This window comes from Pempheris klunzingeri, chromosome 18, assembly GCF_042242105.1.
Source record: "Pempheris klunzingeri isolate RE-2024b chromosome 18, fPemKlu1.hap1, whole genome shotgun sequence".
Lineage (NCBI taxonomy): Eukaryota > Metazoa > Chordata > Actinopteri > Acropomatiformes > Pempheridae > Pempheris > Pempheris klunzingeri.
In genome coordinates, this window is record NC_092029.1 from 19,099,616 (window position 1) to 19,126,293 (window position 26,678).

At 41.9% G+C, this 26,678-nt stretch overlaps 4 protein-coding genes and 1 non-coding gene across 5 annotated transcripts; 4 read left to right on the forward strand and 1 right to left on the reverse strand.

Moving 5' to 3' along the window:
- The first annotated feature begins 2,842 nt into the window (after window positions 1-2,842).
- LOC139217925 (alpha-1,6-mannosyl-glycoprotein 2-beta-N-acetylglucosaminyltransferase) lies at window positions 2,843-4,894 on the forward strand. Its single transcript, XM_070849428.1, has 2 exons — window positions 2,843-2,924; window positions 3,054-4,894. Exon 2 carries the CDS (start codon window positions 3,285-3,287, stop codon window positions 4,542-4,544), a length of 1,260 nt encoding a protein of 419 aa, XP_070705529.1. The 5' UTR covers window positions 2,843-2,924; window positions 3,054-3,284; the 3' UTR covers window positions 4,545-4,894.
- A 2,172-nt stretch (window positions 4,895-7,066) lies between these two features.
- Window positions 7,067-15,739, forward strand: brox (BRO1 domain and CAAX motif containing). Its single transcript, XM_070849697.1, has 13 exons — window positions 7,067-7,139; window positions 7,642-7,761; window positions 8,612-8,718; window positions 9,149-9,245; window positions 9,717-9,812; window positions 9,948-10,020; window positions 11,338-11,443; window positions 11,934-12,023; window positions 12,655-12,740; window positions 12,867-12,948; window positions 13,491-13,641; window positions 13,836-13,995; window positions 14,147-15,739. Exons 2-13 carry the CDS (start codon window positions 7,661-7,663, stop codon window positions 14,228-14,230), a joined length of 1,233 nt encoding a protein of 410 aa, XP_070705798.1. The 5' UTR covers window positions 7,067-7,139; window positions 7,642-7,660; the 3' UTR covers window positions 14,231-15,739.
- A 1,503-nt stretch (window positions 15,740-17,242) lies between these two features.
- Window positions 17,243-19,163, forward strand: LOC139218121 (protein FAM177B). Its single transcript, XM_070849671.1, has 5 exons — window positions 17,243-17,443; window positions 18,246-18,422; window positions 18,510-18,564; window positions 18,660-18,754; window positions 18,838-19,163. Exons 1-5 carry the CDS (start codon window positions 17,423-17,425, stop codon window positions 19,024-19,026), a joined length of 537 nt encoding a protein of 178 aa, XP_070705772.1. The 5' UTR covers window positions 17,243-17,422; the 3' UTR covers window positions 19,027-19,163.
- Window positions 19,164-19,325: 162 nt separating this feature from the next.
- On the reverse strand, window positions 19,326-19,407 carry trnas-gcu (transfer RNA serine (anticodon GCU)). Its single transcript has one exon. It is a non-coding gene; the product is annotated as a tRNA-Ser (tRNA).
- Window positions 19,408-20,490: 1,083 nt separating this feature from the next.
- Window positions 20,491-25,285, forward strand: mep1a.1 (meprin A, alpha (PABA peptide hydrolase), tandem duplicate 1). The gene is made up of 14 exons (XM_070849586.1): window positions 20,491-20,583; window positions 20,677-20,701; window positions 20,791-20,835; window positions 20,948-20,988; window positions 21,144-21,219; window positions 21,298-21,415; window positions 21,922-22,097; window positions 22,273-22,494; window positions 22,683-22,829; window positions 22,958-23,173; window positions 23,561-24,025; window positions 24,205-24,378; window positions 24,459-24,542; window positions 24,641-25,285. Exons 1-13 carry the CDS (start codon window positions 20,530-20,532, stop codon window positions 24,506-24,508), a joined length of 1,809 nt encoding a protein of 602 aa, XP_070705687.1. The 5' UTR covers window positions 20,491-20,529; the 3' UTR covers window positions 24,509-24,542; window positions 24,641-25,285.
- Window positions 25,286-26,678: the final 1,393 nt, after the last annotated feature.

Here is a 26,678-nt window from a genome sequence, read left to right on the forward strand (position 1 = left end):
ATTTAACTTTTGAAAGCATTCTTAAATTACAGCATTTCTTCACACCTGCCTAAGACTTTTGCACGGTACTGTCACTGTTTCTGCCAACACTGTTTCCTGGAAGTAGAGACGCTCTCTGCGCTGTGATTCATGATTTAATTTCCAATTATTTCAGGCTGTGTCGTGCTTTATCTCACTGGGTCACATGCCTAGCCTGTTTGCGTTATCTGGAGGAAGCGGTCCAGCGGCCTAACTAACAGCAGATGTGGCCTTTTAATAACCATGAGTGGGGGTGTGACAGCCTGCGGGGGTTATACAGAGAAAATGTCATTGACAGTCAAAGATGACATCAAAATATCTTGCATAGGAATTAAACAGTTAAAAACAGGACCACAGTTTTATTGTCATTTAGCTGTCAGATGCTTTTTGCCATCCAGGTTTTAAGGCTTCATGAGAAGTTTCATTTCAGTAAATAGTCTGTATGCTGCCTCTCAAGTCATTTCAGCAACTTTAAGTGCTTTTGCATGACATTCTCATTCATGCATCATTCATACAGGAGGAACACACATTAACACAGTGAAGCTATGCTTCAGGAGCAAGTTGGGGTTCAGTGTCTTACCCAATCGGCCATGGTTAGGTAAAGCAGGCAGAGGAAGATGGCATCTTAACACAATTGATGTCTCATAACTTAGTGTCATAGGTCAAAAAAAAATATACAGGCAATGCTGCAAGTCAATGAACTGGGGTTTTACTGGGGTTTTTGATTTCCATGCTATTTTTGCATTAACATGATCAAGTGCTTTCATTTGTTATTTAGTTCACTGGATTTCTGTGTGGTTATTTTATTCATAAACAACTGAGATTCCACAAAATTCCCACCATCATGACGACATTAGCTCATATTACCTACCGCCTTTGGTTACGGAAAAGTAGAAAACAGACCATTTGACAGCTATTGTCTAACACTGCAGTGTCCTATATAGACCTAATACTGTCCCAGTATCTGACCTAGCATGTCAAGTTCCATCTCCTATTGTAAAGTCCTCTCCTATTGGGGATATCACATTTTCAGTCCTGTGGTTTCAGGTCCCTCTTGTTATGTGTATGAGGCAAGATTTACAAAAACATTGGATTCCGCTTCAACCAGTCAAACCTGACAAACCTGACAGGTAACCTATGGATCGGGGGGGGGGGGGGGGGGGGATTTTGATCCCGAGCGCTGAGCTTGAAACAAACAAGGCACATCTTCCTGCCACATTTATCATAAATCTTCAGTTCAGAGTTGTTAATTAACCCACCCTGAGGATTCAAGCCTGGAACCTTCTCGCTGTGGGGCAACAGTGGTAACCACCACACCGCCGTGCTGCCCTTAGATAGAGAAATATAGATAGGGAATAAAACCAGAATGAAATGAGTAATAATAAGATTAGAAATAAGAAAAAAATACTTGTGCTAAAATAAACTTAATCAACTTAAGAACTTCCAATTTCCCTTTCACAAAGAACAAAGTTATTCACAACATAATCAAATCAAATCAAATTGGTTGGTAACTCTGTTGGTACATACACATGCGCAGTGGTAGGGAGTAGCCTTGTAGAGTCAATCAAATACTTTAGGCTTACCTACTTAATTCTGAGATACTCGTACTCAAGTTGAGTATTTCCATTCTATGCTACTTGATACTTCTACGCCTGTAGTGGCGTAGTAGTTTGCTTCCGAGCAAAATATTGTACTTTTTGTTCACTACACTTATTTGACAGCTTTAGTCTCTTTCTTTGCAGATATGGATTATTACCACAACTATAAACCAAGTGATTAACTATAAATGTATTACAATAGGATCATTTACCCAGCAGTACTGTGTACACAGTCATTAAATACAATCGAAATGACGAACACATCAATGATCAATACTAAATGATCCGATATCATAACATATGATTCTGAAATGGGCCTTTCTGCACGAGTTCTTTTACTTTGTGCACTTCTAAGTATATTAACCCTTTCATGCATAGAGGTCACTACAGTGTGCAGCTATTCAAAAAGCAGTTTTCTTGTATATGCATGAGTTTTGATAGTTGCACATCAGCCACTACAGTGGAAGCTACTGCATCATCTCATACACTGCTACCCAGGGGGAAGCCATTGGAAGTGGAAAAAAAAAAAGAGTGAAACCAAGATGGTCGACAGACAGCCAGAAACACCAAGTTGCTCTTTTGTTTCTGTTCAAACCTTCTAGAAAAAGAGACCCTGCAGATTAGAAAAATATGGTGACATCAAGTAACATCTAAGGAGTCATGCAGTTGCTAAAATTTCCAAGTAATGATTTTATATTGGGAGGAAATTATGATTCATGACTAGCTATATTTCAACTACTGGACATGTAAATTTATCTTTATAAAATATAGGTTGAAAAAAAAAATAAAGTTCAAATCTTGTTTTTCATGAATAAAGATGAATAAAAACACTTGAGGTTATCATAATTATATATATATACACACATATATATATATAGGGTACTTCTTCCCCACTGAGTCACCAAAGTCAATTCCAGTTCCTGTAACAAAACACAAATGCTTTTCATACATTTTATTGTGCAGCCGTGGCCAAAACTACAAATCCACTCGCGCAGTCTTTAATCACTTCCACACCATGATGCTGCAGATGAATAAAAACAACTGTCATCGCAGTGAGGATGCACGAGTATGAGAGACGTCCTCGCCGATCTCACCATTCCCCCTGGTGCCTGCGTTTCTGCTCTCCCTGTCATGTTGCACAACTATAGGTAGGACAATGATCCCCTGAGCACGAGTTCAGTGAACGCCCCCTGCGCCTCACGGTGGCTGGATTGTACACGTCAGCAGTCAATGAGTTGCACTAAGATGTACCACAGTCCCATCAGCCTCTTCCTGGTGTGAGCGTGTTGACACATGACCTTGTTTGGGGTAAGAAAAATGAACTTTAACACCGGCCAGCTGTCTTTCCTTCACACTGAATTGACGCATACTTTTTTTTTTTCTTTTTTTAATATTACGCACACTAAGTCGTTCGCTTTTGTTCGGTTTCCTCTACAGGTGGCAAAAACAAGCGGCTGTCCGGCATATGTCACGGTTTTCGTGTGGAGAGAGGATCCAGCCAGAGGACGGCAGCAGGAGTAGTCACTCATGACATTTGGTTTGAGGACGAGCGACGCGACTCTTTCCCTTAAAAGAGTTTCGCCAAAGAGTTTACAATGAAGACGCGCGACTGTAGGCGAACGTAAGCCACCTCCGCCGTGTTCCGCTCCGCTTCTACTCTTGAGAAAAATGAGGCTCCGGCTGCTCAAGAAGAATCTGCTCACGGTTGTGGGTGTTTTCTTCGTGGTCGCGACTCTTCTGGTCTCGACGCGCGTGTTATTGGTTTCCGATGACGACGCGAGTGGAACTTCCAACGCGGCTAATGGAAACCAGGGCGCGCGTCCTGGCGACATGGTGAAGTTCGGCTTTGGTTCGCTGCCAGAGTTGACCGAGTCCGTTTACAATGCCAATTACAGACAGTGTGTTCACAATGCGGATAAGTTTCCCGGGGAGCCTCATCTGGTGCTGGTGGTGCAGGTCCACAACAGGCCCGAATACCTCAGGCTGCTGATCAAGTCGCTGGCCGAAGCTGCTGAGGTCCACAGCTTCCTCCTCATATTCAGCCATGACTATTTTTCAGAGGAAATAAATGCCATTGTGCAAGGGATAACATTCTGCAAAGTACTGCAGATTTATTTCCCTTTCAGCACTCAGCTGTATCCCAATGAGTTTCCTGGGCAGGATCCACGAGACTGCCCTCGAGACACATCCAAGGACAACGCTCTGAAAACAGGATGCATCAACGCAGAACACCCTGATTCCTACGGACACTACAGGGAGGCCTTCATCACTCAGACCAAACACCACTGGTGGTGGAAATTGCACTTTGTGTGGGAGCGAGTGCAGGTGATGCAGGGCTACAGTGGCTTTGTCATTTTTCTGGAAGAGGACAACTACATCTTACCTGACTTTTTCCACTACTATAAATTAATGGTCGCGTACAGAAAGACCAGCTGCCCGGATTGTGACATGCTAGCTTTGGGTAACCACAACGGCCTGACTGATTTTACCAGATTGTCCAGCAAAGTGTTGACCACTGGGTGGATGTCCACTAAACACAATATAGGCATGGCCATCTCCAGGGAGGTGTACTACAAACTGATGGGCTGTAACAATGAATTCTGCACCTATGACGACTACAACTGGGACTGGACTCTGCAGCATCTCTCGGGAGCCTGCATATCAAAGCCCCTCAAAGTGCTTGTGGCACAGGGCTCCAGGGTTCTCCACACGGGAGACTGTGGCCTCCACCAGAAGGAAAACTGCAGGCCAGAGTGGGCCTCGCAGAAGGTCGAGGAGGGCCTCCAAACGGTCAAGGACGGCTTTTTCCCTCCATCTCTTGTATTTAACGGTGCAGAAGCAGTGGAGCACAAGGCACACATGAAGAACGGTGGATGGGGAGATGTCCGAGATCATATGCTATGCAACTGCTACGCCAAACGTCTTTGAACTGTAACCTTTCTCTGAGTGGTGCGTTCATTGGTATTCTGCAGATGTGCCATTCATACACGACCTGTCAGGGATTTAGAGGGTGCAGCGCGTTGCTTTTTCACTTTTCAGCGCGTTGACGTCGTCTTCCAGCGAGGTCGTCTGAGAAATGCAACCAAATCAGTTCTTGCGCGTTGCGTCACACGGCTACACTTCAGCTCGTTTTCGAATCACTTATTTTTAATTAATTACCAAAGCTGCACAGTTGCCAAAGACTTTTTTTTTAATATTTGTGTTGTGTGTAATGCAGTTCGATAAGTTCGATTTCATGTCACCAGCTTTGTTCATCTCTGGGTGTCTCACATCAGATTAGATTTAGATTAGATTAGATGCTCAGCGGTGGGGAGTGATGGTGAACTATTTCAGATTGTGCATACAAACACATACTGATTTGCAGTTTTATTTACAAATGCATTCCACTGACTAAGAACACCTCACAGGATGTTTTCGTTGTAGCACTGCTCTTATAAACCATTCAGTTGCAGTGTTTTTTAACGTGCTTCTTATGGTACGATTTTGGGTGCAACGACAGAAGGGCACATGTAATGTACAGATGTGTAGGTTTAAACAAAATGTGTGGGACAATCGTAAATATCTGGGAAAAGCCTCTGCTTTACACAGAAAGTGTTTCTGTGAAGACGACTGTTGACTTTAACTACCAAAAATGACATCATGCACATAATGGGATTTGTGTTAGTGAATGTAACTTTCACTTTATGTCTGTTTATAACCAGGGTTTTCTCTTTGAGGTGAAGTCAACTGACACCACTTGCTTTATCAGTCTCCTGCTCGCCGCTGGATTGATCCCAGGTTGCAAAAACAAGAGCCAGCTTGATATAGATTTTTGTCCTTCGGTTGTGACTGTATATTTGCTCTCTGGTGGGGGGGAAAAAAGTGACTGTTGGAGTCTTGGTGTTTTTGTTCAGCACACCACGGGATCATCTATATCTATTCTGCATCTCCATCGCACCTGCTTTGTCAGGATTTTTGGATATAATAACAGGAGACAGATGTTCTTTTTCTGGCATTTATTCAATTGCTGTCACACGTAGTGAACCTTTAAAAAAAAAAAAAAAAAAAAAAAAAAATCCCTCTTTAGCTGAAGTTTTATACAGTGTAAAACTATGAGAAACTGAGCACAAGCCTATTGATGCTGTTATTGCCTTAAAACTGACCAAAAGTGCATTTGATTGTTCCCCTGTGCGTAAAACATGTTTTAAAAGATTTTAAATGTGCACTGATAACATTGTTATTGAGTAGTACTTCTATGCATTTGCCACTGCTGGGGACTTGTAGCTCTCCTGATAAATACTGTCTTTATTCAGAAGATGTTGAGGGGGACATTGCATGAGAATGTTGATTCACAAAAATCTTAATTTTAAGATGGTAAATGCCTTTCTAGTCATTACTACAACTGCTCAAAGCTCTTTTACAATCTAAGTCGGAGGAGACTATTCTTTCACACACTGAAGCGAGCAGGTAACCTGATTGCGTACCTGTGGCACCTTCCCTGTAACACGTGACAGCAGCTCCAGATAAGTGGTTTAACCTGACATTGGTGCACCTCGCTGTCTGTCACGGAGATTCCTGGTCAAGAAATATGAAATGAATGTGATAATGAAATCAATGATCTTCTATTTTATGTTGAAAAGCACAATCGATTCTTAACGAACGTGGCGAAGACGTTCTAATACACGAAGATGTACTTTGTAAAGACGACTTTCTCTGATGTGTGTGTATATGTGTGTGTGTGTGCGCGCGCACGTGTGTTGTTTGATGATTCCTTATTCGGTGACATGTACAGTAATTGAAAATACAACCCTTTTTTTTTTTTTTTTGCTTGGTATTCTGTTTCTTTCTGATAATCACTTGAAACAGCTGTTCATTGTTCACCTTATGTTTGCCAAAAAATAAAATGCAGAATTTTCATTGTTCATTGTTGTCTAATCGTGGATAAAAAAACAAGTGGCGGTGAACAGATATGTTACTGTACATTCTTAGTTTTCCTGGAAATAACTATAATTTGGTGTACAAAGAGCGTTCAGTGGGTACACAGGTTAATTCCAGTCCCAACCCTTAGGTTTTGGGCCACTACACAGCAGGTAACCCGAACATACACAATGTCAAGCCTGTTTACAAGCGAGTGTACGATTCTGTATGCCAGTTTTTCAGCTGTCTGTTTTCAGCAGTTCTTTTTAAGGAAATAATTAGTCAGCAGCTGCTTATGAACTGAGCCCAACAAACTTACCTGAAGTATGCTTGAAAGCATTGTTTTAGTGTTTTGCCTGAGGGATTAGCATTGTCAAGATAAGCAGCTACAGTAACTGATCTGACAGCAGCTGTAAAACATGCCATCATAGTACCTTGAAAGCCATTTGACCTATTAAACACCAAACAGAACAGGAGCCGATTGGAGACCTGAGGCATTTCCCGGATGCGTCAGGTGACTGAACCGCGTGCTTTCATTGGTCAGCTTCTACTCTGTTTATTTCCGGAAGTAAGTTTTTGCTAGTGTCAGACTTTCCATACCTCAAACCTACAACACCGATACGACAGGTAAACACTCAAACTTATACTGTATTTAAAAGGCTTAAATCCATTTCTTTGTGTATATGGTACGTCAGTTATCACGCCGCTTCTATTATCACGTTTACGTTTCTAGATGTAGCCAGTGTTAGCTGTCAGCTACTGCTCTCCGTAGCTTACGTAATGGACTTTTGTCAACAGCATACGTACAAATAATTATTAAAACCACCATTAATAGCAGCCCAAAGTCAAATGTCAGAGGCTTTACATCATTTTTCCAGCAGGGTAACGTGGAGAAGTGGCAAAGAGAGCCCCGTGAGAGGGCTAACGAGGCTAGCTGGTATCGATAAAATGACGCTAGCCAAGATGACACACTGGCTAACTAATGCAGCCTGCTGAACAAAGTCTTCACTAAAACATAATTGAGATTTGACAGGTCACCCATTCCGCCGTATCCAGAACGAGCTTGTGTCAGAGAAATAAGTCATTCATGAACTGCTTGTCATACTGTGTTGTTTTCCAGCCACTTTAGGTGTGTCCTCGTCCACAGCATGGCACACTGGTTTCACAGAAACCCACTGAAGGCAACAGCGACCGTGTCCTTCAATTTCTATGGAGTGGCAGGGAGCCCCGCTGCCAATAAGATATGCAAGTATGTCTGACCTCAACTTCATACTCCAAAACACTGTAATCACGCCGATGAATGGTCCACAGCTGATCATTCTCACACTAAGGAGCTGCAGACAGCTGTGGATCAGATTTGTATGTTTGTTCCTGAATAGCTACAAAGTCCCTTTTACACTGCTAGAAAATGTATTGGTCCATATTTGTATTTATCACAGATAATAAGATTAATTTCATTTTTATTTGGTCAAAAACTACCCCTGTTTTCTACGTCTCTTACATTGTGAGACAGAGCCAGACCTAAGTGCACTTTAAGTATGTTTAAATCTACTGTGATATTAGAAAAACATAAAATAAGAGCTCTGCAATGTGCAGCCTGTATGATGGACATAAACAAGAGCACTGAGGGGGAGAGGGTAAATAAATACGTCCACTTATTCTGCAGCGTTCCTCTCTTGCCTCATTTGCAACGGCAGTTTTCATATTCCTCATCTATCTCCGTAATAACGACCTGCAGCTGTTTACTGAAGAAGGCGGCGCGCCATCTACTGCTCCTGCTTTTTTCAAGCTTGATAGAGGAAGACGTTAATCGACTTTGTGGGGAAGAAGAGTCAAATGACATTTAAAAAACGCAGACAGCGATACCCATTATCTCTGACTGACAGTTTAGGGTCTGTCGAGCCAGCTTGTGCAAAGGAAGCCTGGCTCTGTTGAACTGGCTTTTATAGTACAGCCCTCTGTTCTTATGAAGAAGTAACGTCCTGTAGCACGCTACTGTTACTGTCATTTTACCACAGATACCTCTTTGCATTACAGGATGTCAATGATCAGCATATTTTCAGAGCCTCGATTGATTTGTTATTTCTGTGACACCTAAGCGACCTGAGGACCACCAGGACGAGACTGCTGGAGATGTTCACTGATGTCACCTGCAACCCCGAGATCTTGAAAAATGCCACAGATGCATACTTCTCCCTCCTACAAGGTATGTTTCCGGTGCAGCTGTAACCCTCAAGTGTATAAAGTAAGTCTTCAGTTTGGATATTTCACTCAGTGTTACATCAGAGTTGGATCAAACAGTTGGACAAGAGTGGATTAGGATCATTTCCTACCTTTTATGAGAACGAAGGGGGAAAAAACCAGATGTTAAAATTAAAGTTCAGGAGGTTATGCTTGTACTTCCCATTTGTATGGTTAATGAGCATGTTCTTGGCATGGCATTGCCCGTGAAAACACTGATTGAACTAATTCCCTACTTACGTTGTATTGTTAATTATTGTAAATAATGGTTCTCTTTGTTTGTCTTCTAACATTGCATGAACGTTTTTAATTTTGCCTCGCACCTAACTCGCAGCTTCCTCGTCTTTTTTTTTTGTTTTGTTTTGTTTTTTAAATATTGGCTCATGATACAATAGGCTTTATCTCATCCTTGGACGGAACTACACAAGAGAACAAGATGAGGTTCATCCAGAACTTCAAATGGACTGACACCATACAAGGAAACACACCAAGGTAAAAAAAAAAAATACAAACTGAATGCTTTCCGTCTCATTTTTAGTGGAAGCCTTTTGTCTAGTTTTCATGGTTGCATGGTGCTTTAAAGTGGATGGATTGCAGTTTTAAGGAGGGCTGAGGTAAGCTAAAGTGCTTTCCGGAAGTATTAAGGAATACTGAATGTGGAATTCTGGATAGAACTGATCTCTTAAAACTTGAAAAACATCGCAACACACAGATAAGCGTCTCATTGGGTCTAATCCTGTGTGAAGATCCTCATAGCAATGATGACTACACAAAACCGCATGTTACATTTTTACTAGAAAGACTTAAAGGACACACACAGGCTTTCTGATCATAGTCGTTGCAAAACCTACAGCTACAGTGAGTTGTGTGTTATATTTACTCATTTGTGGATCTTAGCATTGTTGCCTTGTGTGCTTATTACCAGTCTGTATTACCCACCGTCTCTCTATGCTCTCCTCCCAGTGCCCAGCAGGATGCAGTCTTTGAACTGGTCTCCATGGCCTTCAATGTAGCCCTCTGGTACACCAAGTTTGCCTCAAGATTAGCAGGGAAAGAAAAGTAAGAGTCTTTTTGTCTGTATTGATTTATGTAAAATCACCCACTATTAATGAATCCTTGATTTTAATTTTAAATTGTGCATAGCTTTTACACTGCACTAAATATTTGTTACTGTCATGTTTGTCTACTCAATAGCATAACAGAGGCTGAAGCGAAAGATGTTCACCGGAGCCTGAAAGTTGCCGCTGGTATATTCAAAAACCTCAAGGTGAGGTGCATTTAGAGAGAAGTCTTCTACCCAACTTATTCTAGAGCTGGAGGACATCAATGTGTTGGTACTGTGATTGTAGTTCACCCCCAGTTTTACTCGTCTTTTTACTAGTCTTTCTGATATTTTTTATTCCTGTGGTATGCACCTAAAATTATTCAACCCCCATTGCAAATTAGGTGTTTTGGGAAACGTCCTAAAATTTCAGCTTTGTTCAATGAACAACTCAAACAAGAACAATTGAAATAGCTCAACACAACAAAAATATCACAGGTGGTTCCTCCAATTCTAACACAAAGTACTACTTTTAATGAACTGCAGTCTCAAAATTATACAGGTTCTGACCTGCTGCAAATGTGATGCACAGCCAGACACCAGTTTCTGACAGCGTTCCTGAGGAATCTTAGCACATTCCTCATGGGCCACAGCCTCCAGCTCTCTAATAGTCTTGGGTTTGCCCGCTGCGACTGCCCTCTTCAAATCCCACCAGAGATTTTATATAGGATTCAAGTCAGACAACTGTGATGGCCTCAAGTATTTTCCAATGCTGAAGCCAAGCCTTCTTGGACTTTGAGGTGTGCTTGGGATCATTGTCCTGCTGGAAGCCACAGCTTCAGCTTCCTCACAGGCGGCATTTTCTCCCAGGATTTCCTGATATTTTATTGAATCCATCTTGCCCTCTAAACATGGCGCGGAGGGACAGGTGTGATGCAGAAGAAGAGATTCTGGGAAGTGAAAGGGACTGGTCCAAATCCTACCACACAGACATAATGCATATATTCTTACATTCAGTGTGCCTTACACTCCCAGAAGACATCATTGAAAAACCATGAAAAAACATCCGTAATTCACTATGAAATCATACAAAAAGACACGTCTTGTCACTTGTCTGACGATTGTTACACTTCTAAGTATCAAAGTAATCAAATGATAGTTGTCTGTACATCCATGGATATATTACAAACCGATAGTTCAGCATACTTTTGAAGGTATATAGATAATAAAGATAAAGATAATTTGCCAAAATGTCAACAAATATAGCCTACGGCTAATAAAGCGACCCCATGACAACATTGAGAGGAACGGTGTTACTTTGGGTGCTAGGGTGGTTGCTGCTGTCTGATGATGTCTGAGGGGGGGAGCCCACAGTGTCAGACCAGTGTAAAATGCACAATGCTGTGAAGAACTTCTTTTTCCTTTACCTCCCCCTGCTCCACACAAGCCTCAGTCAGATTTATTCGGTCTCTAAACACAAAGCAAAAGCAAAGAAATGCACAGATTAATAACAAAGTAATAAATCTGGCATGTTTGCTACAGGAGGTCCACATCCCTCGTCTCATCACCCCAGCCGAAAAGGGCCGAGATCTGGAGCCCAGAGTGATTGATGCATACATCATCCAGTGCCAAGCAGAGGCACAAGAAGGTGAAGTAGATGATGTTGGATGATGTTGTATAATATAGGAAGTATATCCTATTACCAGTGTCTCTCTCAAAGAGGCTTGTTTTGACATTTGACAATATTCAATTCAATTCAATTCAATTCAATTCAATTCAATTTTATTTGTATAGCCCAATATCACAACAGAGTGTCTCATAGTGCTTTACAAAGTTCACTGAAATAAACAAGTGTAAGCGAACAAACAATCTAATAAAGAGTCCAGCAGTCGATGAGGCCAGTGGATCAGTCCGATGGATCAGTCCGAGGCATCACCTGCCCTTTATGACCCTCCTTCTTCGGGAAGGAAAAACTCAAAAAACCCAGTATATATATATAAAATATAAAATATTACAGGTCAAGACTGATGCCTTTTAAAGAATATATAATCAATCAGTAATAAAACCTAATGATAACAGAATTGTATTCATTTGTATCCATATGTTAGTTCTTAACCACCTATTTCTCTTTTTTACAGTGACAATTGCCAGAGCGATTGAACTGAAGCACAATGCCACACTTATTGCAGCGCTGGCATTTGAGACGGCAAACTTCTATCAAAAAGCTGGTCAGTGTTTTGGCACTTGCGATTTTGAAAATGTCCTACAGTAAATGTCCTACAGTAAATGTCCTACAGTAAATGTCCTACAGTAGTCATTTTGGTAGCAGCAAAGTTCGACAGTTATTTTTCTTTGATTAGTTGATGTTAGTTTTGTGTAAAATACCTCAAAAATGGATCCAAACATGTTGTTTGGAACATTGGCACAGAGCGCAGGCTTTCTCTGGAGTGGGGACACACTCACCTGGGACCTTAACCCGGAATGAAATGGTCACATATATTTTGACCTTATTTGCACTTAACAGACAGGAAATTCACTTTTAGGCATTTTGGGGGCTTAAAAAAAAAAAAGAACCCTCCACAGGCTGAGTTTTTTTTGAAGTGGGGCTGTATGATGTACTTGCTCATAGTCAGTGTATTACCTACAGTAGATGGCAGTCAGCACACCCCAGCTAAGCAGGAGCTCAGCAGGAATGCTAGGAGTCCTGCCGTGGCTACAGAGCAATGCACTGCTGTGGATGAGGGACAGCAGAAGGTACTCCATACAACCCCACTTGAAAAAAAATCCAAACTATTGACAGGCAGGCTCAGGCCCCATGTAACATCCATGGTAATGATATGAAAGTATTTCTGTCTGCAGACCACACAATGAACACCTTGGAGCCAGAGTGCAGCAGCAAATGGAGGAAGTATCTTCAGCTGAAGCAGCATTTTTACATGGCTTATGTAAGTAAATGCACATCCCTCAGTCCTTTCAACTTATGTCACCAAGCATGTTTGGTCTGGATGCAACTCATTCTTCTTTACAAAGACGGAAGGAAAATGACGGATGTTCACTAATTGTGTTTGCAGGCGTACTGCTATCATGGACAGACACTGCTGGCGAGTGACAAGTGTGGTGAGGCTATAAGGTCTCTCCAGGAGGCAGAGAAGTGTATGTATAGATTTGATTTTGGTTGGTTTGTTTCAACTTTTGATGCACTTCCGGCTCCATTAGTGTATTAAACTATATATATATATATATATATATATTTTTTTTTTTTTCATCAAGTTACCTCCAACCTACACACACAAAATTCTAGTTTGTTTTTTTTGTACATTTATTTAGTTTTTTTGAGTTGACTTTAAAGTAGCGGTTTGCAGTCACCGCACCTGAATGAAAACAACCAATCCGAGAAGGAGGAGTCTCTAAGGCAGCGTCGGTCTGCTTGTGAGCTCCGAACTGAACTGCAGTTGAGAGGGATATACAGCATGCATCCGATTGCTGTTTAGAAAGGAGCAGAGAGTATAAAGGTTATAGTTGAAAGTGCGTACGTAGGCATAATGAATTGCTAGTATAGAAGTCACGACGCAGGTGTTTCCGGTGCTTTGCTGCAAGTCTTATTCGACGCATTTCATCATGAAATGAAGACTCACATTCTTCCTGCTTTACTGCCTGGACTTCCTTTGTATTAACACGAAGGCTTCTCTGTTTAGGTTACTCCCGTGCCGAGGCGCTGTGTAAAGAGTATCGTCAGACCAAAGGCCCGGGCACCACGGCCAAACCGTCAGAGCAGCTGTTCTTCCTCAAACTGGGCGGCCTCATTAAAAACACACTGGAGAAGTGCCAGAGGGAAAATGGCTTCATGTGAGTCACACGTGCACACATGGAGACTGTGTGAGGAAACATCAATGTCAAACCGTTACGTTTTAGTGAAGAACACACATGTATGTATGAATATACACATTGAACCAAGCGGCAGCGATCAAATAGATTCAACATCTACTCTTAAACGCAACGTTTTTCCTGAGTCGTCCCCTCTCACGTCACAACTTTCACAGATACTTCCACAAGGTCCCAGCTGAGGCACCCCAGCTGGAGCTGAAGGCGAGTTATGGCCTGGCTGAACCAATCCCCTTTGAGCTGCCGCCTCTCAGTGAGCAGTGCACCGCCGAAGTTTACGCCACCTTTGACCTGACCAAGGGAGCCAAAAATGACAAGGTGCTGCGACTCACCTCCAAAGTTAACGCCAAAATAGACTGGATGATCGGAACACCTGACGAAATCTTGTTTCTGAAGGAATCCTGATTAATAATTTACAGTTTTGAGTGTGTGCTGTTTCATGTTTGTGTTATTGTTCCTTTAACTGCAGGCCAAACCCAAGGAGGAGGAAGTGAAACCAGTGAAGGAGCCTGATTTGAAGCCTCAGAAGGACACGGGCTGCGTCGTCTCCTAAACCGATTCCACTTTTAGCCTCACACTTCAGCACCATCTATTGTAATGTTGGCCTCCATATTTATTTTCATGTAATCCTCCATAGGAAAAATGCTTTTTTATTTTTTTTTTGGTCATTTTAATCCATAGTGCGTTACAAATCTGCTGAAACATGCGCATTGTGTTTGGGTAAGGCTGCCATCACCGTTGCATCTAAGCCAGAGCCAGTCACACCCTCATAAGAGCACACAGATTCTTATAAGGTAAACCTAAAACATTCAAAAAGGTTTTTGCACATTTTTATTGTTAGTAAGTACCTGTCAAGTGAAGGGATTACTTTTAATTAGGTCTTTTCAAGTCGAATGATTAGAAACGCAGTGAGCCGTGAGGGTGAAATAGTGCTAATAATTGTGCCTTTGGCTGCAATGTAAACCTGTTCACTGCGGCCCCTCTGAGAAGTGTCTGGTGTTAAACCTTTTAGAGACTACAGCGCTCTGGCCTGATTTATAGATGACTCCAAAAATAGAGAAACAGAAAAAAGATGCAGTATTAGCACCCGAAGTGATAGAAGGACAGATTTTTATATTGAATATTATACTACATATAATCTGACGCAGAGTAGATTGTAGGCGATTGCATTCCCACAACCCACCGAAATACTTCAGATTCGAATGCATTCCATGCTTGGGTTTGTTCAAAGCACCCTCATAAAACACACTTAATAATTCATGGATTAATAATTAACAGAACTGAAACCGAGGGCAGACAAATAGAACAAGACTGCATGTGTTATTAGTGGTACATTCGGTTTATTTTAGCTGTAGCAGTTTACAATCAATATTTGATTTTCATCACATGATGCATGTACTGTAGTTCTTGACATAGCGTATGTGACATAGCGTAGCTTTTTGTTTAGTTTTTTGTACTATTCATTTAAGAAAACTTAATTACTGGATGGATGCTTAGGCATTATGTGATATATCCCCGATTAATTTATTTCTATTGTTAGTATTTTAGTTGAAAACGTAGACACTTATTACAATATACAGTTCTATGTAACTCAAATCTTTTGATCGTTTTTGGTGACGTTTGATTTTCATTATGTTTCAGTGAACGCCAGAATACCCACTAATACATGCGATGTATTAGTGGCTTGCTCTTGTACAAGTTCAGAGAGTGATGTTGTCAATAGTCGACACAATGTATGCACCGTACATCTATTGAGTGTTATCCTATTCCTCAAAGACGAAAGGTCGTGAGTGTGAACATCATCAGATACAGGGAGCGGGAATTCATGTGAATATCTGTGTCTAAAATGCTTCGATGTGCTGCTGAACAGTTGCTCCAGCTGCTTCGCAGAGGTTGCTAGTATTGTTAAAACTCTCCCACTTCGAAAATAAAGTCAGTTAAAGCATATCTATCAATTGCTGCAAAGTGTAATACGGTGCTCACATGTACTCATTTACGCCACTACATGTATATCGGCTTACCTGAGCTAGACTCTAACAGAAATAAAAAAGCAGATAAGCTATCTTGCTCACTAAGCTTCATTGTGGCACAATCTAAGTGGAACCTTCTTCTTGTTGCTGTGAGGCAACAGTGCTAACCACTCCTGCAGCCGTTCATTTAAAAGGTGTCTCACATCACCAGTCCAGCACAGTCCAGCACAGTCCAGCACAGTCCACCCCTCATTGCTCGTTTTTCCTCCTTAAATGGTATCCTTCATGTAACATGTATTACAAACTCTCAGCATTAAAATTCACTTTTCCACGTTTTGTTCATGCATGTCAACATGAGTAAGTTAAATATTGTTAACATACAGTATGCATCATCCTATCTGTGAATTTGTTAATGGGGTATTCCACAAATTCAGCACGTAAAGGTCAGTTTTACTGGTCATAGTTGGTACTAGTCAGCCCGTGGCTCTGGAGCTTTGTCGAGCCTAAGAAAACACACCAGACGATGCAGTCGGGTTTATCTCAGCTTGAGCCTGGAGATAGAAACAGACAAGTCCACATGTCGAAAACACAATGAACCCCAGTTTGCTCCTGGCTTCAGTGTGTGAAAGATACGTCTCCTCCAACTTAAGATTCCTCCTGAATGAATGATGTCTGAATGTGGATGTAATGTGAGTAGTCAAAATGATTAGAAAGGTGCTATACAGATGCTTATTTTGTAAATGATGCTCACATTTCCAGTAAAGCAGATGGTAAAGCAGCGCATGCTTTAAGGCTGACCACCTTGTGACCAACCAATCAGAGGCGGGTCACCCCTAACCCCACCAATTGCTGGCAGGGACCTGGAATGGTTCCGAAACCAGGATAATGACGGCCAAATGCCAAACTTTAGGCCTCGACACCAGATTGGGTGACACCATGATGGCTAAATCAACTTTATAGTCTACTTGTTGTACAGTGAGTGGAATCATGGGAAGTTGAGTCATACTAGGGAGTGAAGTAAAGTGATCCTGGCCTCTGCTGCTTATATTTTTACCACTCCTTTGTAAAAAATGTTGCCAATCTCTACAGAGGTGCTTTACCAAATAGCTGGAATACCACTTGTAATGCTTGTATGAACTAGTGCTCGAACGGTGGCGAAGCTTGAAAATTCAACTTTTAGTTTCAAATCATCATAATCACAGTCCAGTAATATACAATTTAACCTTTTAACATGTCAATTTTTCTTTATCCAGTTTATTTATTTTTTTGTTAAGTAGTAACCAGATACTCTTAGTAATGCTCTGAAGTGTAATATCTCTGAGTGTGAGGGAATGATCCAGAAAAAGTGACATGAATATTTTGCAGCAACAAGCAGACACACACAGCACGCAGATATCAAACAGAGCGTAACAAGTGTTTTGACCTGACTTTTCGGCCACCTGGTGAACAAACACAAGGGGGAATACTAGAAACATTTCAGTTGGCAAATCAACCGTAACATTGTACACTGTGCAACAAGTCCAGCCCCTCAAGCCTGAGACTGAAACCGAGTGCACAACACTACTGTGACAACTCCCAAACTACTGGCCCGTGGAAAGACTTCTGTTTTCTGGCGTCTCGGGTGTCGCAGCTCATCCTGTAACATCCTGCACTTGGTTTTTTTTTTTTTTTTTCCTCCACAAAGCAGAGACAGTGGACTGACACACAAAACAGCTGCAACAAGAGAAAGAAGTGACTGTTTTTTTTCTTGCGTCGGAGTGACAAAGATCTGAAGAATGAACAACAGTCACCAGGAAGTAAGTGTTGTAATAATGAAGCGAGGCAAACAGCAGTGTTGGCTTAGGCTTACTTACCTGGTAGGTTAACTTACAGCAGCTCTGGGTGACTAACCTTTTGTAAACCTTCAGTCTGGAGCCTGGTGCAGTCTGTATGTATATATATATATATATATACATACACACACACACACACACACACACTACTCACAAACAGTTAGGGATATTCGGCTTTCAGGTGAAATTTCAGGATGAGCCACCACCAATACATTTCCTGCTTCAGTTAGAATTGGTATTTAAACAGTCCTCCTCATCCTGCTGTTCACATTCTGACATCATGAGACCAAGACGACACCTAACAGTTAATCAGCAGCACCTCAACACTGGAGGCTTCAAACAGGAAGTCCTCAGACGGAGGTGTTCACTGAGCTTAGAGGGTCACAGAGTGTCATCAGGAGGTTGGAACAGTGATACAGAGACTGGAAGAGTCACAGAAAGGAGAGGAGTGGACGTCCTTTGGCCACGTCCCAATTTATTGAGACACTGAACATGTTTAGTTGTGGTTTACCTACCACTGTTGTTAGATTTTCTTTCAATAAATTGTTTAAGATGAATAAAACTACCATTGCATGCTTCTACTTAAATGTCCTACTTTCATGATATAATATCACTGTAGCATATTAATATGTATTTTCCATATATTTCACCTGAAAGTCGAATATCTCTAACTTTTTGTGAACCCTGTATATATAAAAAAAATACTTTTATGTAACGTGTCAGATAAATGAAAGAGAAAAACAAACCCACCTGTCCAATCTGTCAGACATCGCTCGACACCCAGGAAACGGAGCGTGGGGGTCGATCCACATCCATCCAGAGGATCATCTACTTCTCCAGCGGTGAAACTTTGGAGGAAGAAGACAGTGAAGAGGAAGAGGAAGAGGAAGAGGAAGAGGAAGAGTCATCAGACAGACCTCCTTTCAGAGAACCAGCAAAGACGGTGAGACACTAACTGTAATGTAAAAAGTCAGTAAGTAGCCGTCGTGTCATCTGTTTGTTTTTCTCTCCTCTGTCTCTTATTTCTCAGACTAGATTCTCATTTAAGAACGTGGCCATTCTAGTGGGGAGGGTCTCACTGCTGAGTACGTAACGTGACGGTTAGATACACTGAAAGTATTCAACAGGTGTGTTTTCACCATGAAGACAGTCTCACTGAGTCACTGTTCCTAAAATACAGCTTGTGACTTCCTCGGAGAGAGACTAGCTGGTGCATTAGGATTGAATGCAGCCAAATACCAGTATGCCATAGATCAGTATCATCAGGACCACAAGGTAACACCGAAACAAGCACGCTATCAAGACTATATCAGCTAAACTGTGTCATCTTAAAGACTTCTCCTTCACTTCACTTGCAGACGACACCAGGCCCAGGCAGCCTGTGGGAGGGACAGGCCGAGAGGACCCACCTCTCTCCGGGACCGGACGGGAGGCTGTACGGAGCCACGGGGGATGCAAGAGACCCTGCTGATGCACGGGGAAATAAAGGATGTCACAACAGAGGATATCAAGCAGATGAGGATCATTTCGACGAAAACAAAAACTGAAAGAATAAAAGGGCAAAGGAAGGAGGGCTGCCTTCATTTAAGGAGCGCGGTGCAGCTAATAATGTGGTGGTGTTTGCTTAATGTATGGTGATGTTCAAACGGAACTATTTAAAATAAAGTATTGTGCAGCATTGCAATTTTTTTTTCTATGTGATAAAAACAAAATGAACCCAGTAAACATGTTACCCTTTTATGAATGGATACAAATGTGAACTACCAAAGAGAAACGCTGTGGTGCTTTCTGATGCTGGCTTAATATCTAAAAACACAGTCTTAGCAGGACATGATCAAAAAGCTAACGACGAGGATGGGATTCGAACCCACGCGTGCAGAGCACAATGGATTAGCAGTCCATCGCCTTAACCACTCGGCCACCTCGTCTACGCTGTCTCATTACACGATGCTGATGTCAATAAATATCTCCCGGAAGTGAACATTTCGTCACTTTCACATCTTCGGCTACGCACAGAGCCGATACTTGGTTTGCTAACTTGGCTTTAGCGGCACCGTGGCTTGCTAATTGTGGCTAACGCGCTTGAAAGCCGTGCCCCGATGAGCCAGGCTGAGGTTAGCTGTGGCTAAAACTCTAAAAAGCTGTGGACACCAGCAGTGTCTCCTCGTTTAGACATTTAGCGTTACCACATGACACGTGGTTCCCGTTGTGAATAGCTAGTTAGCATTCTTCGCACAGGTTTAGCTTTAGCTTTAGCTAACCAGCTAAAAGTTGTAGCGCTTATTAACTCCCGAACAGCATGCTTCAAAATGAACTTATTCTGATTAAGTGTGTTGTAAAACTAGAACCCCTTCACAAGAGATGTGGTGTTAAGAGATTTGCATTGTGGAAACTTGATCAAAGCGACTGAAACTGCTAGGACAGGAGACATGCTAGGCTACTCCACATCCAAACTGAGCCACACTTCACTTGGAGTCAATCTCAGTGTGTGTGTAGCTCCTGATCCAGACCATACCAGGATCCAACCCCAGATCAGTGCTGGCCTGGCCTGGGTGGCCATCTAGTGGTTGAATTAGATCATTAGTGAACAACTGACATAACAGCACCACTGCTTTTACTGAAGTCCAGCAGTCATTTTCAGATCCTCAAGTCTGAAACCCATCTGCATAGCTTTGAGATGCTGGGGCAATCTGGACACATCTGGACACATCTGGAAAAAAAACAACTGTAAAATCTCAAGTGAAGCTTTAACCTTTTGCTGTTAGATCAGATAAATTATTTAACATAACGCACCATGAATAAGCTGGGAAGACATGAGATGAGTGCCATGAGATGCCATAATAAAATCAGACAATGAGCCTTATGGCACACACAGGTAGTGCAAAACAAAGTGCACGTCACTCCGGCTCATGCACAAGCACTTTGTAAATCAGCCAACTAATCAGTAACACTTTTGAGGCAAAGTCCGTCACTTTTTTACAGCTGGCATAAACTTAAGGGGCTTAAAAGTCATATCTTGTCGATCTGCATATCCAAACCAAAGCAGCAGCATGGAGAGAGTGCTGTTAGTGTTTGGACTCGTGGTTTTAGCCACTTCACACAGTGTAAGTATTGGTTAATTCATTAATTATCTAGTGAGCTTGGTGCGATATGGCCATTAACTGTATGATGGCTTATGTTGCTTTTGTTTTTTCCAGATACCCGTTTTCCCCGAGGTACACGGTATGTTAAAAAAAAAAATCTGTCTTTGAAAGAACAGTCGCTCACAGGCTGTGAAAAGACTCTGACACGTGTCTGTATTTTCGTTTCAGAGGTGTATGAGAATGGCGAGGATGAGAACCCTATCCTAAACCTGGGTGAGCTGCAACATTTCAGTCCTTCATTGCTGCACGATGGAATAATATGTCAAATATATCGAATATGTCGTGCAGATTCAGATATAATCTGTGTTTTGTGCCTTTGCTCCAGGTTCAGATGTCAGTCTGTTTGAAGGGGACATTTTGATTCCAGTAAGTTGTACTTTGATGGGGACTTACTTTTGAGAAAAATGTTTTTGCTTAATCCTCTCACATGTTGGGACTGCTGGTCCTCCAGCTCTTGAGTAATTACAGCATAATATCTATTTCAGATAACAAGATTTGATAAAGTGCTTTTTATTCTACAGGAAGGACGGAATGCATTGATTGACAAAAAATACAGATGGAAATTTCCAATCCCTTATATTCTGGGGGATGATTTGGGTGAGTTTTTCTTCAGAATGTCCTGTGGGTACGTCATACGAGTATGAGTCTGTTGTGACTGTGTCTTTCACTCCTCAGACCTGAATGCCAAGGGCTGCGTACATCAAGCGTTTGAAATGTTTCGCCTGAAGTCTTGCATTGACTTTAAGCCTTACGAGGGAGAAAAGACGTTCATCAAATTTGAAAAGAGAGGAGGGTATGACTCTGGCTGTCTTATTATTTGTCTGCTCAAACGGCATTGATTTCAGTTCTTCACAGTGCACGATTTTGCCGAACTGAAAACAGTGGCCACCTCAGGGACTTTTTCTGAACAGCGTCCACTGCAGCCTCAGCAGATAGTTACCGGACAATGTTCAGTGCTAAAGTGGTAAGCTATTATAGCAGTATTACAAACGAGGTACAGTCATGAAGCCAGAAAACTGGCTCAGTAATGGTGGTACAGAATATTTAAAGCATTAAAAAGTGTTATTGCAGTTAACGTTAGCCACAATAAGCTACTGGTCATACCAGGCCAAGTCAAACTAAACTAAACATCAGTGTGTTTATGGCTTTTTGAGTCATCTTATCACAGAGAGTGAATGAAGAGAGAGTGAATTAGTAAGTTTCTGATTGTTCCATCCTAAAGCACAAATAAGCACATTCATTCCTCAAACTTTACAGAAGTGCAAGTTGGAATTTAATGTACAACTTCTGCCGTTGTAGGTGTTTCTCCAGTGTTGGTGATCAGCAGAACGGCCAGATTCTGTCTCTGGGGTCAGGCTGTGACCACAAGGCAGTGATTGAGCATGAGCTTCTCCACGCTTTGGGGTTTTACCACGAACAGTCCCGCACGGACAGAGACGACTACGTCGACATCTGGTTGGATCAGGTTACACCAGGTATTAGTTATTCCTTAATGGTCTGTCATTTTCTTCCTTTTTGTCATTCATCTTCTATGACAACGTTTTATTATTGGGTAAGGCTACTGATATGAAATTGAATGTTATCTACTTAGATACTTGGACCCAGAAATGAGGATAGCAGCGACTAACTGAATGTGGAATCTTTCCGCAGGACTTGAACACAACTTCAATAAATACAACGATGACTACATCACTGATCAAAACACGGCATACGACTATGAGTCTGTGATGCATTACAGGCCCTTCTCCTTCAATGTGAACCCATCCTTCCCCACTGTCACCACCAAAATCCCGGAGTTCTACAACATCATTGGCCAGTACCTAGACTTCAGCGAGATGGACACCTTCAGGCTCAACCGGATGTACAACTGCTGTACGTAAAATTTCCAATCATGGTATTTTCATCTGCTTTTTTTTTTTTTTTTGTTTCTTTGACGTTGTCAGTGGTTAGAATGCAATCACTCTTTAGGAAGTAGGTTTCAGTGTGGATGAAAGTCTGCTAAGCACAAAATGGGCCAAAACATTTAAATGGCTCTCCAAACTCTCCCCGTCTCATCCCAGCCGGTCCTCTCACCCTGCTGGACCAGTGTGTCTTTGAGCACGCCAGCATCTGTGGGATGATACAGTCCCCCTCTGATGATGCTGACTGGGTCCATATTAAAAGCAGTGTGGGGGTAGAGGATCACACACTCCCGGGGACACACAGAGGTCAGAGTTCAATTATTTCTCCTATAAAATCCCAACTACTGTTTAATCTCTGTTCAGAGAGCATGAAGGAAGTGAGCAAAAATGAAGTCATAATCTAATATCTTGTCTTATAATGTCTGGCTTTGTAGATTCCGGGTACTTCATGCACTTCAGCACCATGACTGGGGAGCCTCGGGAGTCTGCTCTGTTGGAATCCCGGACCCTCTACCCCAAGAGGAAGCTTCAGTGTCTGCAGTTCTTCTACAAGATGAGTGGAAGCCCCAAGGACAGGCTGGTGATCTGGGTCAAGATGGATGATGGCACGGGCACCATTCGTAAAATGAGGAAGATGGACACCTTTTATGGTATTTATTAAGTGCAAATGTTTATTAGAGGACACATTTCCCGGCATCTACCTGGAGCTTTACAGTAAATAGTTTGCATCTAAGCAAATGCTCATGTGAACATTTGTTTGCCTGGGTACATCCAAAGGTGACCAGGCGATTCCAGGCAAGCTGGTCCCTCTGCTTCCAGTCTTGATGCTAGGCTAAGATAATTGCCTGTTGGCTCTGGATTCATACCAAGTGGATATTAGAGTGGTATGGATCATCGAACTCTTGGCATTTACTCTTAGCCATTAAGAGTATTTCCCAAAATGTTATGCACACTTCACGTCCTCACTATCCCACTGCTTAGCAAACAAACAACACTGCCACACATAGTAAGATCTGTCAACCTTCCCTCTCCCCCAGCGGATTCCGACCACACGTGGAGGATCGCCCATGTCCCATTGGAGGTAGGGGTTAAATTCCGCTACGCTTTCCAAGCCGAGCGCGGTGATCCCTCTACATCTGCTGGTGGCATCTACATCGACGACATTAGCCTGATCGAGACACGCTGCCCCAACGCTGCGTGGAGGATCCAGAACTTCTCCAAGATAATGGAAACAGCTGACAACGACACGGTTATTGACAGCCCTCGCTTCTACAGCCCCGAAGGCTACGCTTACGGTGTCCGTGTCTTTCCTTTGTCGAGTTATTATGATTACTCAGGGAACTACACCGGGCTGTACTTCTACCTAGCCAGCGGGGACAATGATGTGCTGATGCAGTGGCCAGCAGTAAACAGACAGGCCACCCTGGTGGTGATGGACCAAGATTCAGACATTAAGCTGAGGATGTCTACAGCTCGCAGTGTTACTACTGATCTGAAGAAGAGTAAGTGCTCCTTATCCATTTCTACCAAACAGACAAGGGCAGGGCACTACGATGACATCATACAAACTAGTTCAACAGGCTGCAAAATAAATATAACAGAGGTACAAGTTTGCTTGCAGGATGTAATATTGTAACCATGTTCAACATACATGGTGGCTCTGCCTTTTTGTGTCTTCTAGCATCAGATGGAAAATATTTTTGGGACGATCCCTCCAAGGTGGGCACGCGTGACCCCTCCTGTGATTGCTATAAAGGTCCATCACGGGGCTGGAGGAACTTCGTCAAGCACTTTGACCTCAGGCGGCGTAATTACCTCAAGAATGATGACCTCATCATCCTCATCGACTTTGATGGTTAGTGGTCTGCGTTCGATACTTTTGTGTTTTTGCCCACCAGGGTGCAGACATACAAGCAATTATCTCTCTGTCTGCAGATGTAGCATCGCTGATCAAAACAGAAGTTCCCATTAAGCCAAAGGAGTAAAGTCTTACAGGATTTCTATCATGGTTAAGTGGAGGTAAGGCATGAAATGCTTTTGTATTTTCAGAGTTTACATCACACATGTAGTGTACTTGCTCATGGTCGTATGGAATTACATTTTGTTTTTTATCATAGAATGATTAAATGCAACATATGCAGCTGGGATGAGGAGAACAACCCATGAAGATGAAGAAAGGATGGAAAATTACTGCTGTGACATTGATATCAGATTTATACACATGATTTACAAAACATACAATGATATATATATCAATATACAGTGCCTAACAAATTGATCAGACCAGCTGTCATAAAAACGAGAAAACACAAATATTTTAGAAATCTGTCAACAACTTGTTTCAAATTAAACATTGTATTATTATTTATTAGGCAAATAACAAACTGGAACAACTAAATAGTCCTTCTTCATATATTTTAACCAAAAATCTTAATATTTAGTTTGACCTCCTTTGGCCCTGATTGTTTTCATGTACTTTTCGACCGTCTCTTTTGTTATTGAGTTCCAAATAGTTCCCAGCTGTTCCCAGAGACTTGCTTTGGATTAAATTTGTGTGTGATCTATTTTTTCACCATTACAGAAATTAAAAAAAATAATTTGGTAATCAGCAATACTGTTAATTTAGGGCAGGGGAGGCAAACACCTTACACTGGGTGGTGCTCTAATAAATTTGTTAAGCACTGTATATGTCAAAATATTTGCATGACAATCATTTGGTATTTCTTTTTGAATTGTTGTCTTAATAAAAGCCAATACATTAAGCTACTATAGAAAAATGGTGTGTTTATTTAGTTTTGTCTTGGCTGCCAAGTGAGTGACCATTACAGCTTATGTATACTTAACTAGTGTTTACATTTGCAGTGAGTCAATATAATACAACGATACTCAACATGATATAGATAAGATGCTTCATGATTGATCTTTATTCTTAAATTCTCATTTAACACATTGAAATCAGTTTACTCTTCAAACAGCCTCTAACAGTTACATAATTCTGAGGCACTGCAGGTACTTTGTTACCTCTAAAGACAAAACACAAGACAACGGACATGAGCAACCAGATGGTAAAAAGGTGCAGTTTATTGTTGAATATGAACAGCAAAGACAAGGCATAATCCCAAAAATGCTGACTGAATCTAACACTCGCAACAAGACACAAACCGCTGACTAGGATGCTGGAACGTTCGACACAAGGACACAAGACGATCCGGCACAGGACAGGGGAAAACACAGACAATATATACACCAGGGAGGGGGGCACAGGTGGACACACTCAGGGTGGGGCAGACAATCACAGGAGCGGCAAACATACGAGGGCAGGAAGTCAAGGGGCCTGAAACGAGAAGCATAAGTTGAACGCCACAATATTACAGACACATGAACTAAACTTAACAAACGAGACCCAACATGATGATGTTCGGTTTGACTAAAAGAACCTACTGGATGCGTTATATTGACTCCAGCTGCTGCTGGAACTTGACCCGAGCCTGGTTGCAGGCCTCTGAACCATCCTGCATCTTTGACACATTCACATATTCAACCAAGTCTCCACTGATCCCCCCCCTTGTTAGAAAACAAGTGACCACTCTGAGCCGATTAGACAGGATTCCAGTAAGAAATGGTCATCTTCCTACATATTTATCTATCTAGCTACATTCATGTAAAATAATGAATTAAATAGAACTAACAACTCTTATTGGGACATATTCCTTTCATCAATGTGGAACACTTAGCTGTGCCTAGAAACCACTTCAGCAGCTCACATGTCAGTGAGTGTGTCTGGGCAAAACACAAGCCACCCTTCAACAAGAATTTGGAATGAATGAAGGGTAACAACATGGAAATTCAGTCTTACTGGCTTGACCCATACTGGGATTAAAAGTCAGGATGTTTGGCCTCTGCTGCTTCACTTTCAACCATCGATTTCTAAATCGGTTTCTTCAAAGTGCCTGAACTTTATGGAAGTGTAATAATAAAACCATTCAATATCAACTAAACCAGCTTGACACTTTGTACACATCAGTGCAGTAAATATAAGGTAAGGAAAAACAAAGCACCTTATCAGGTATTGCAGGTGTAATGGCACCACAGACTGAAGTGTCAGCACTTTCTTTCCTGTGCTGTTTACAACTTTACCCTCACTGCCAAGCATTT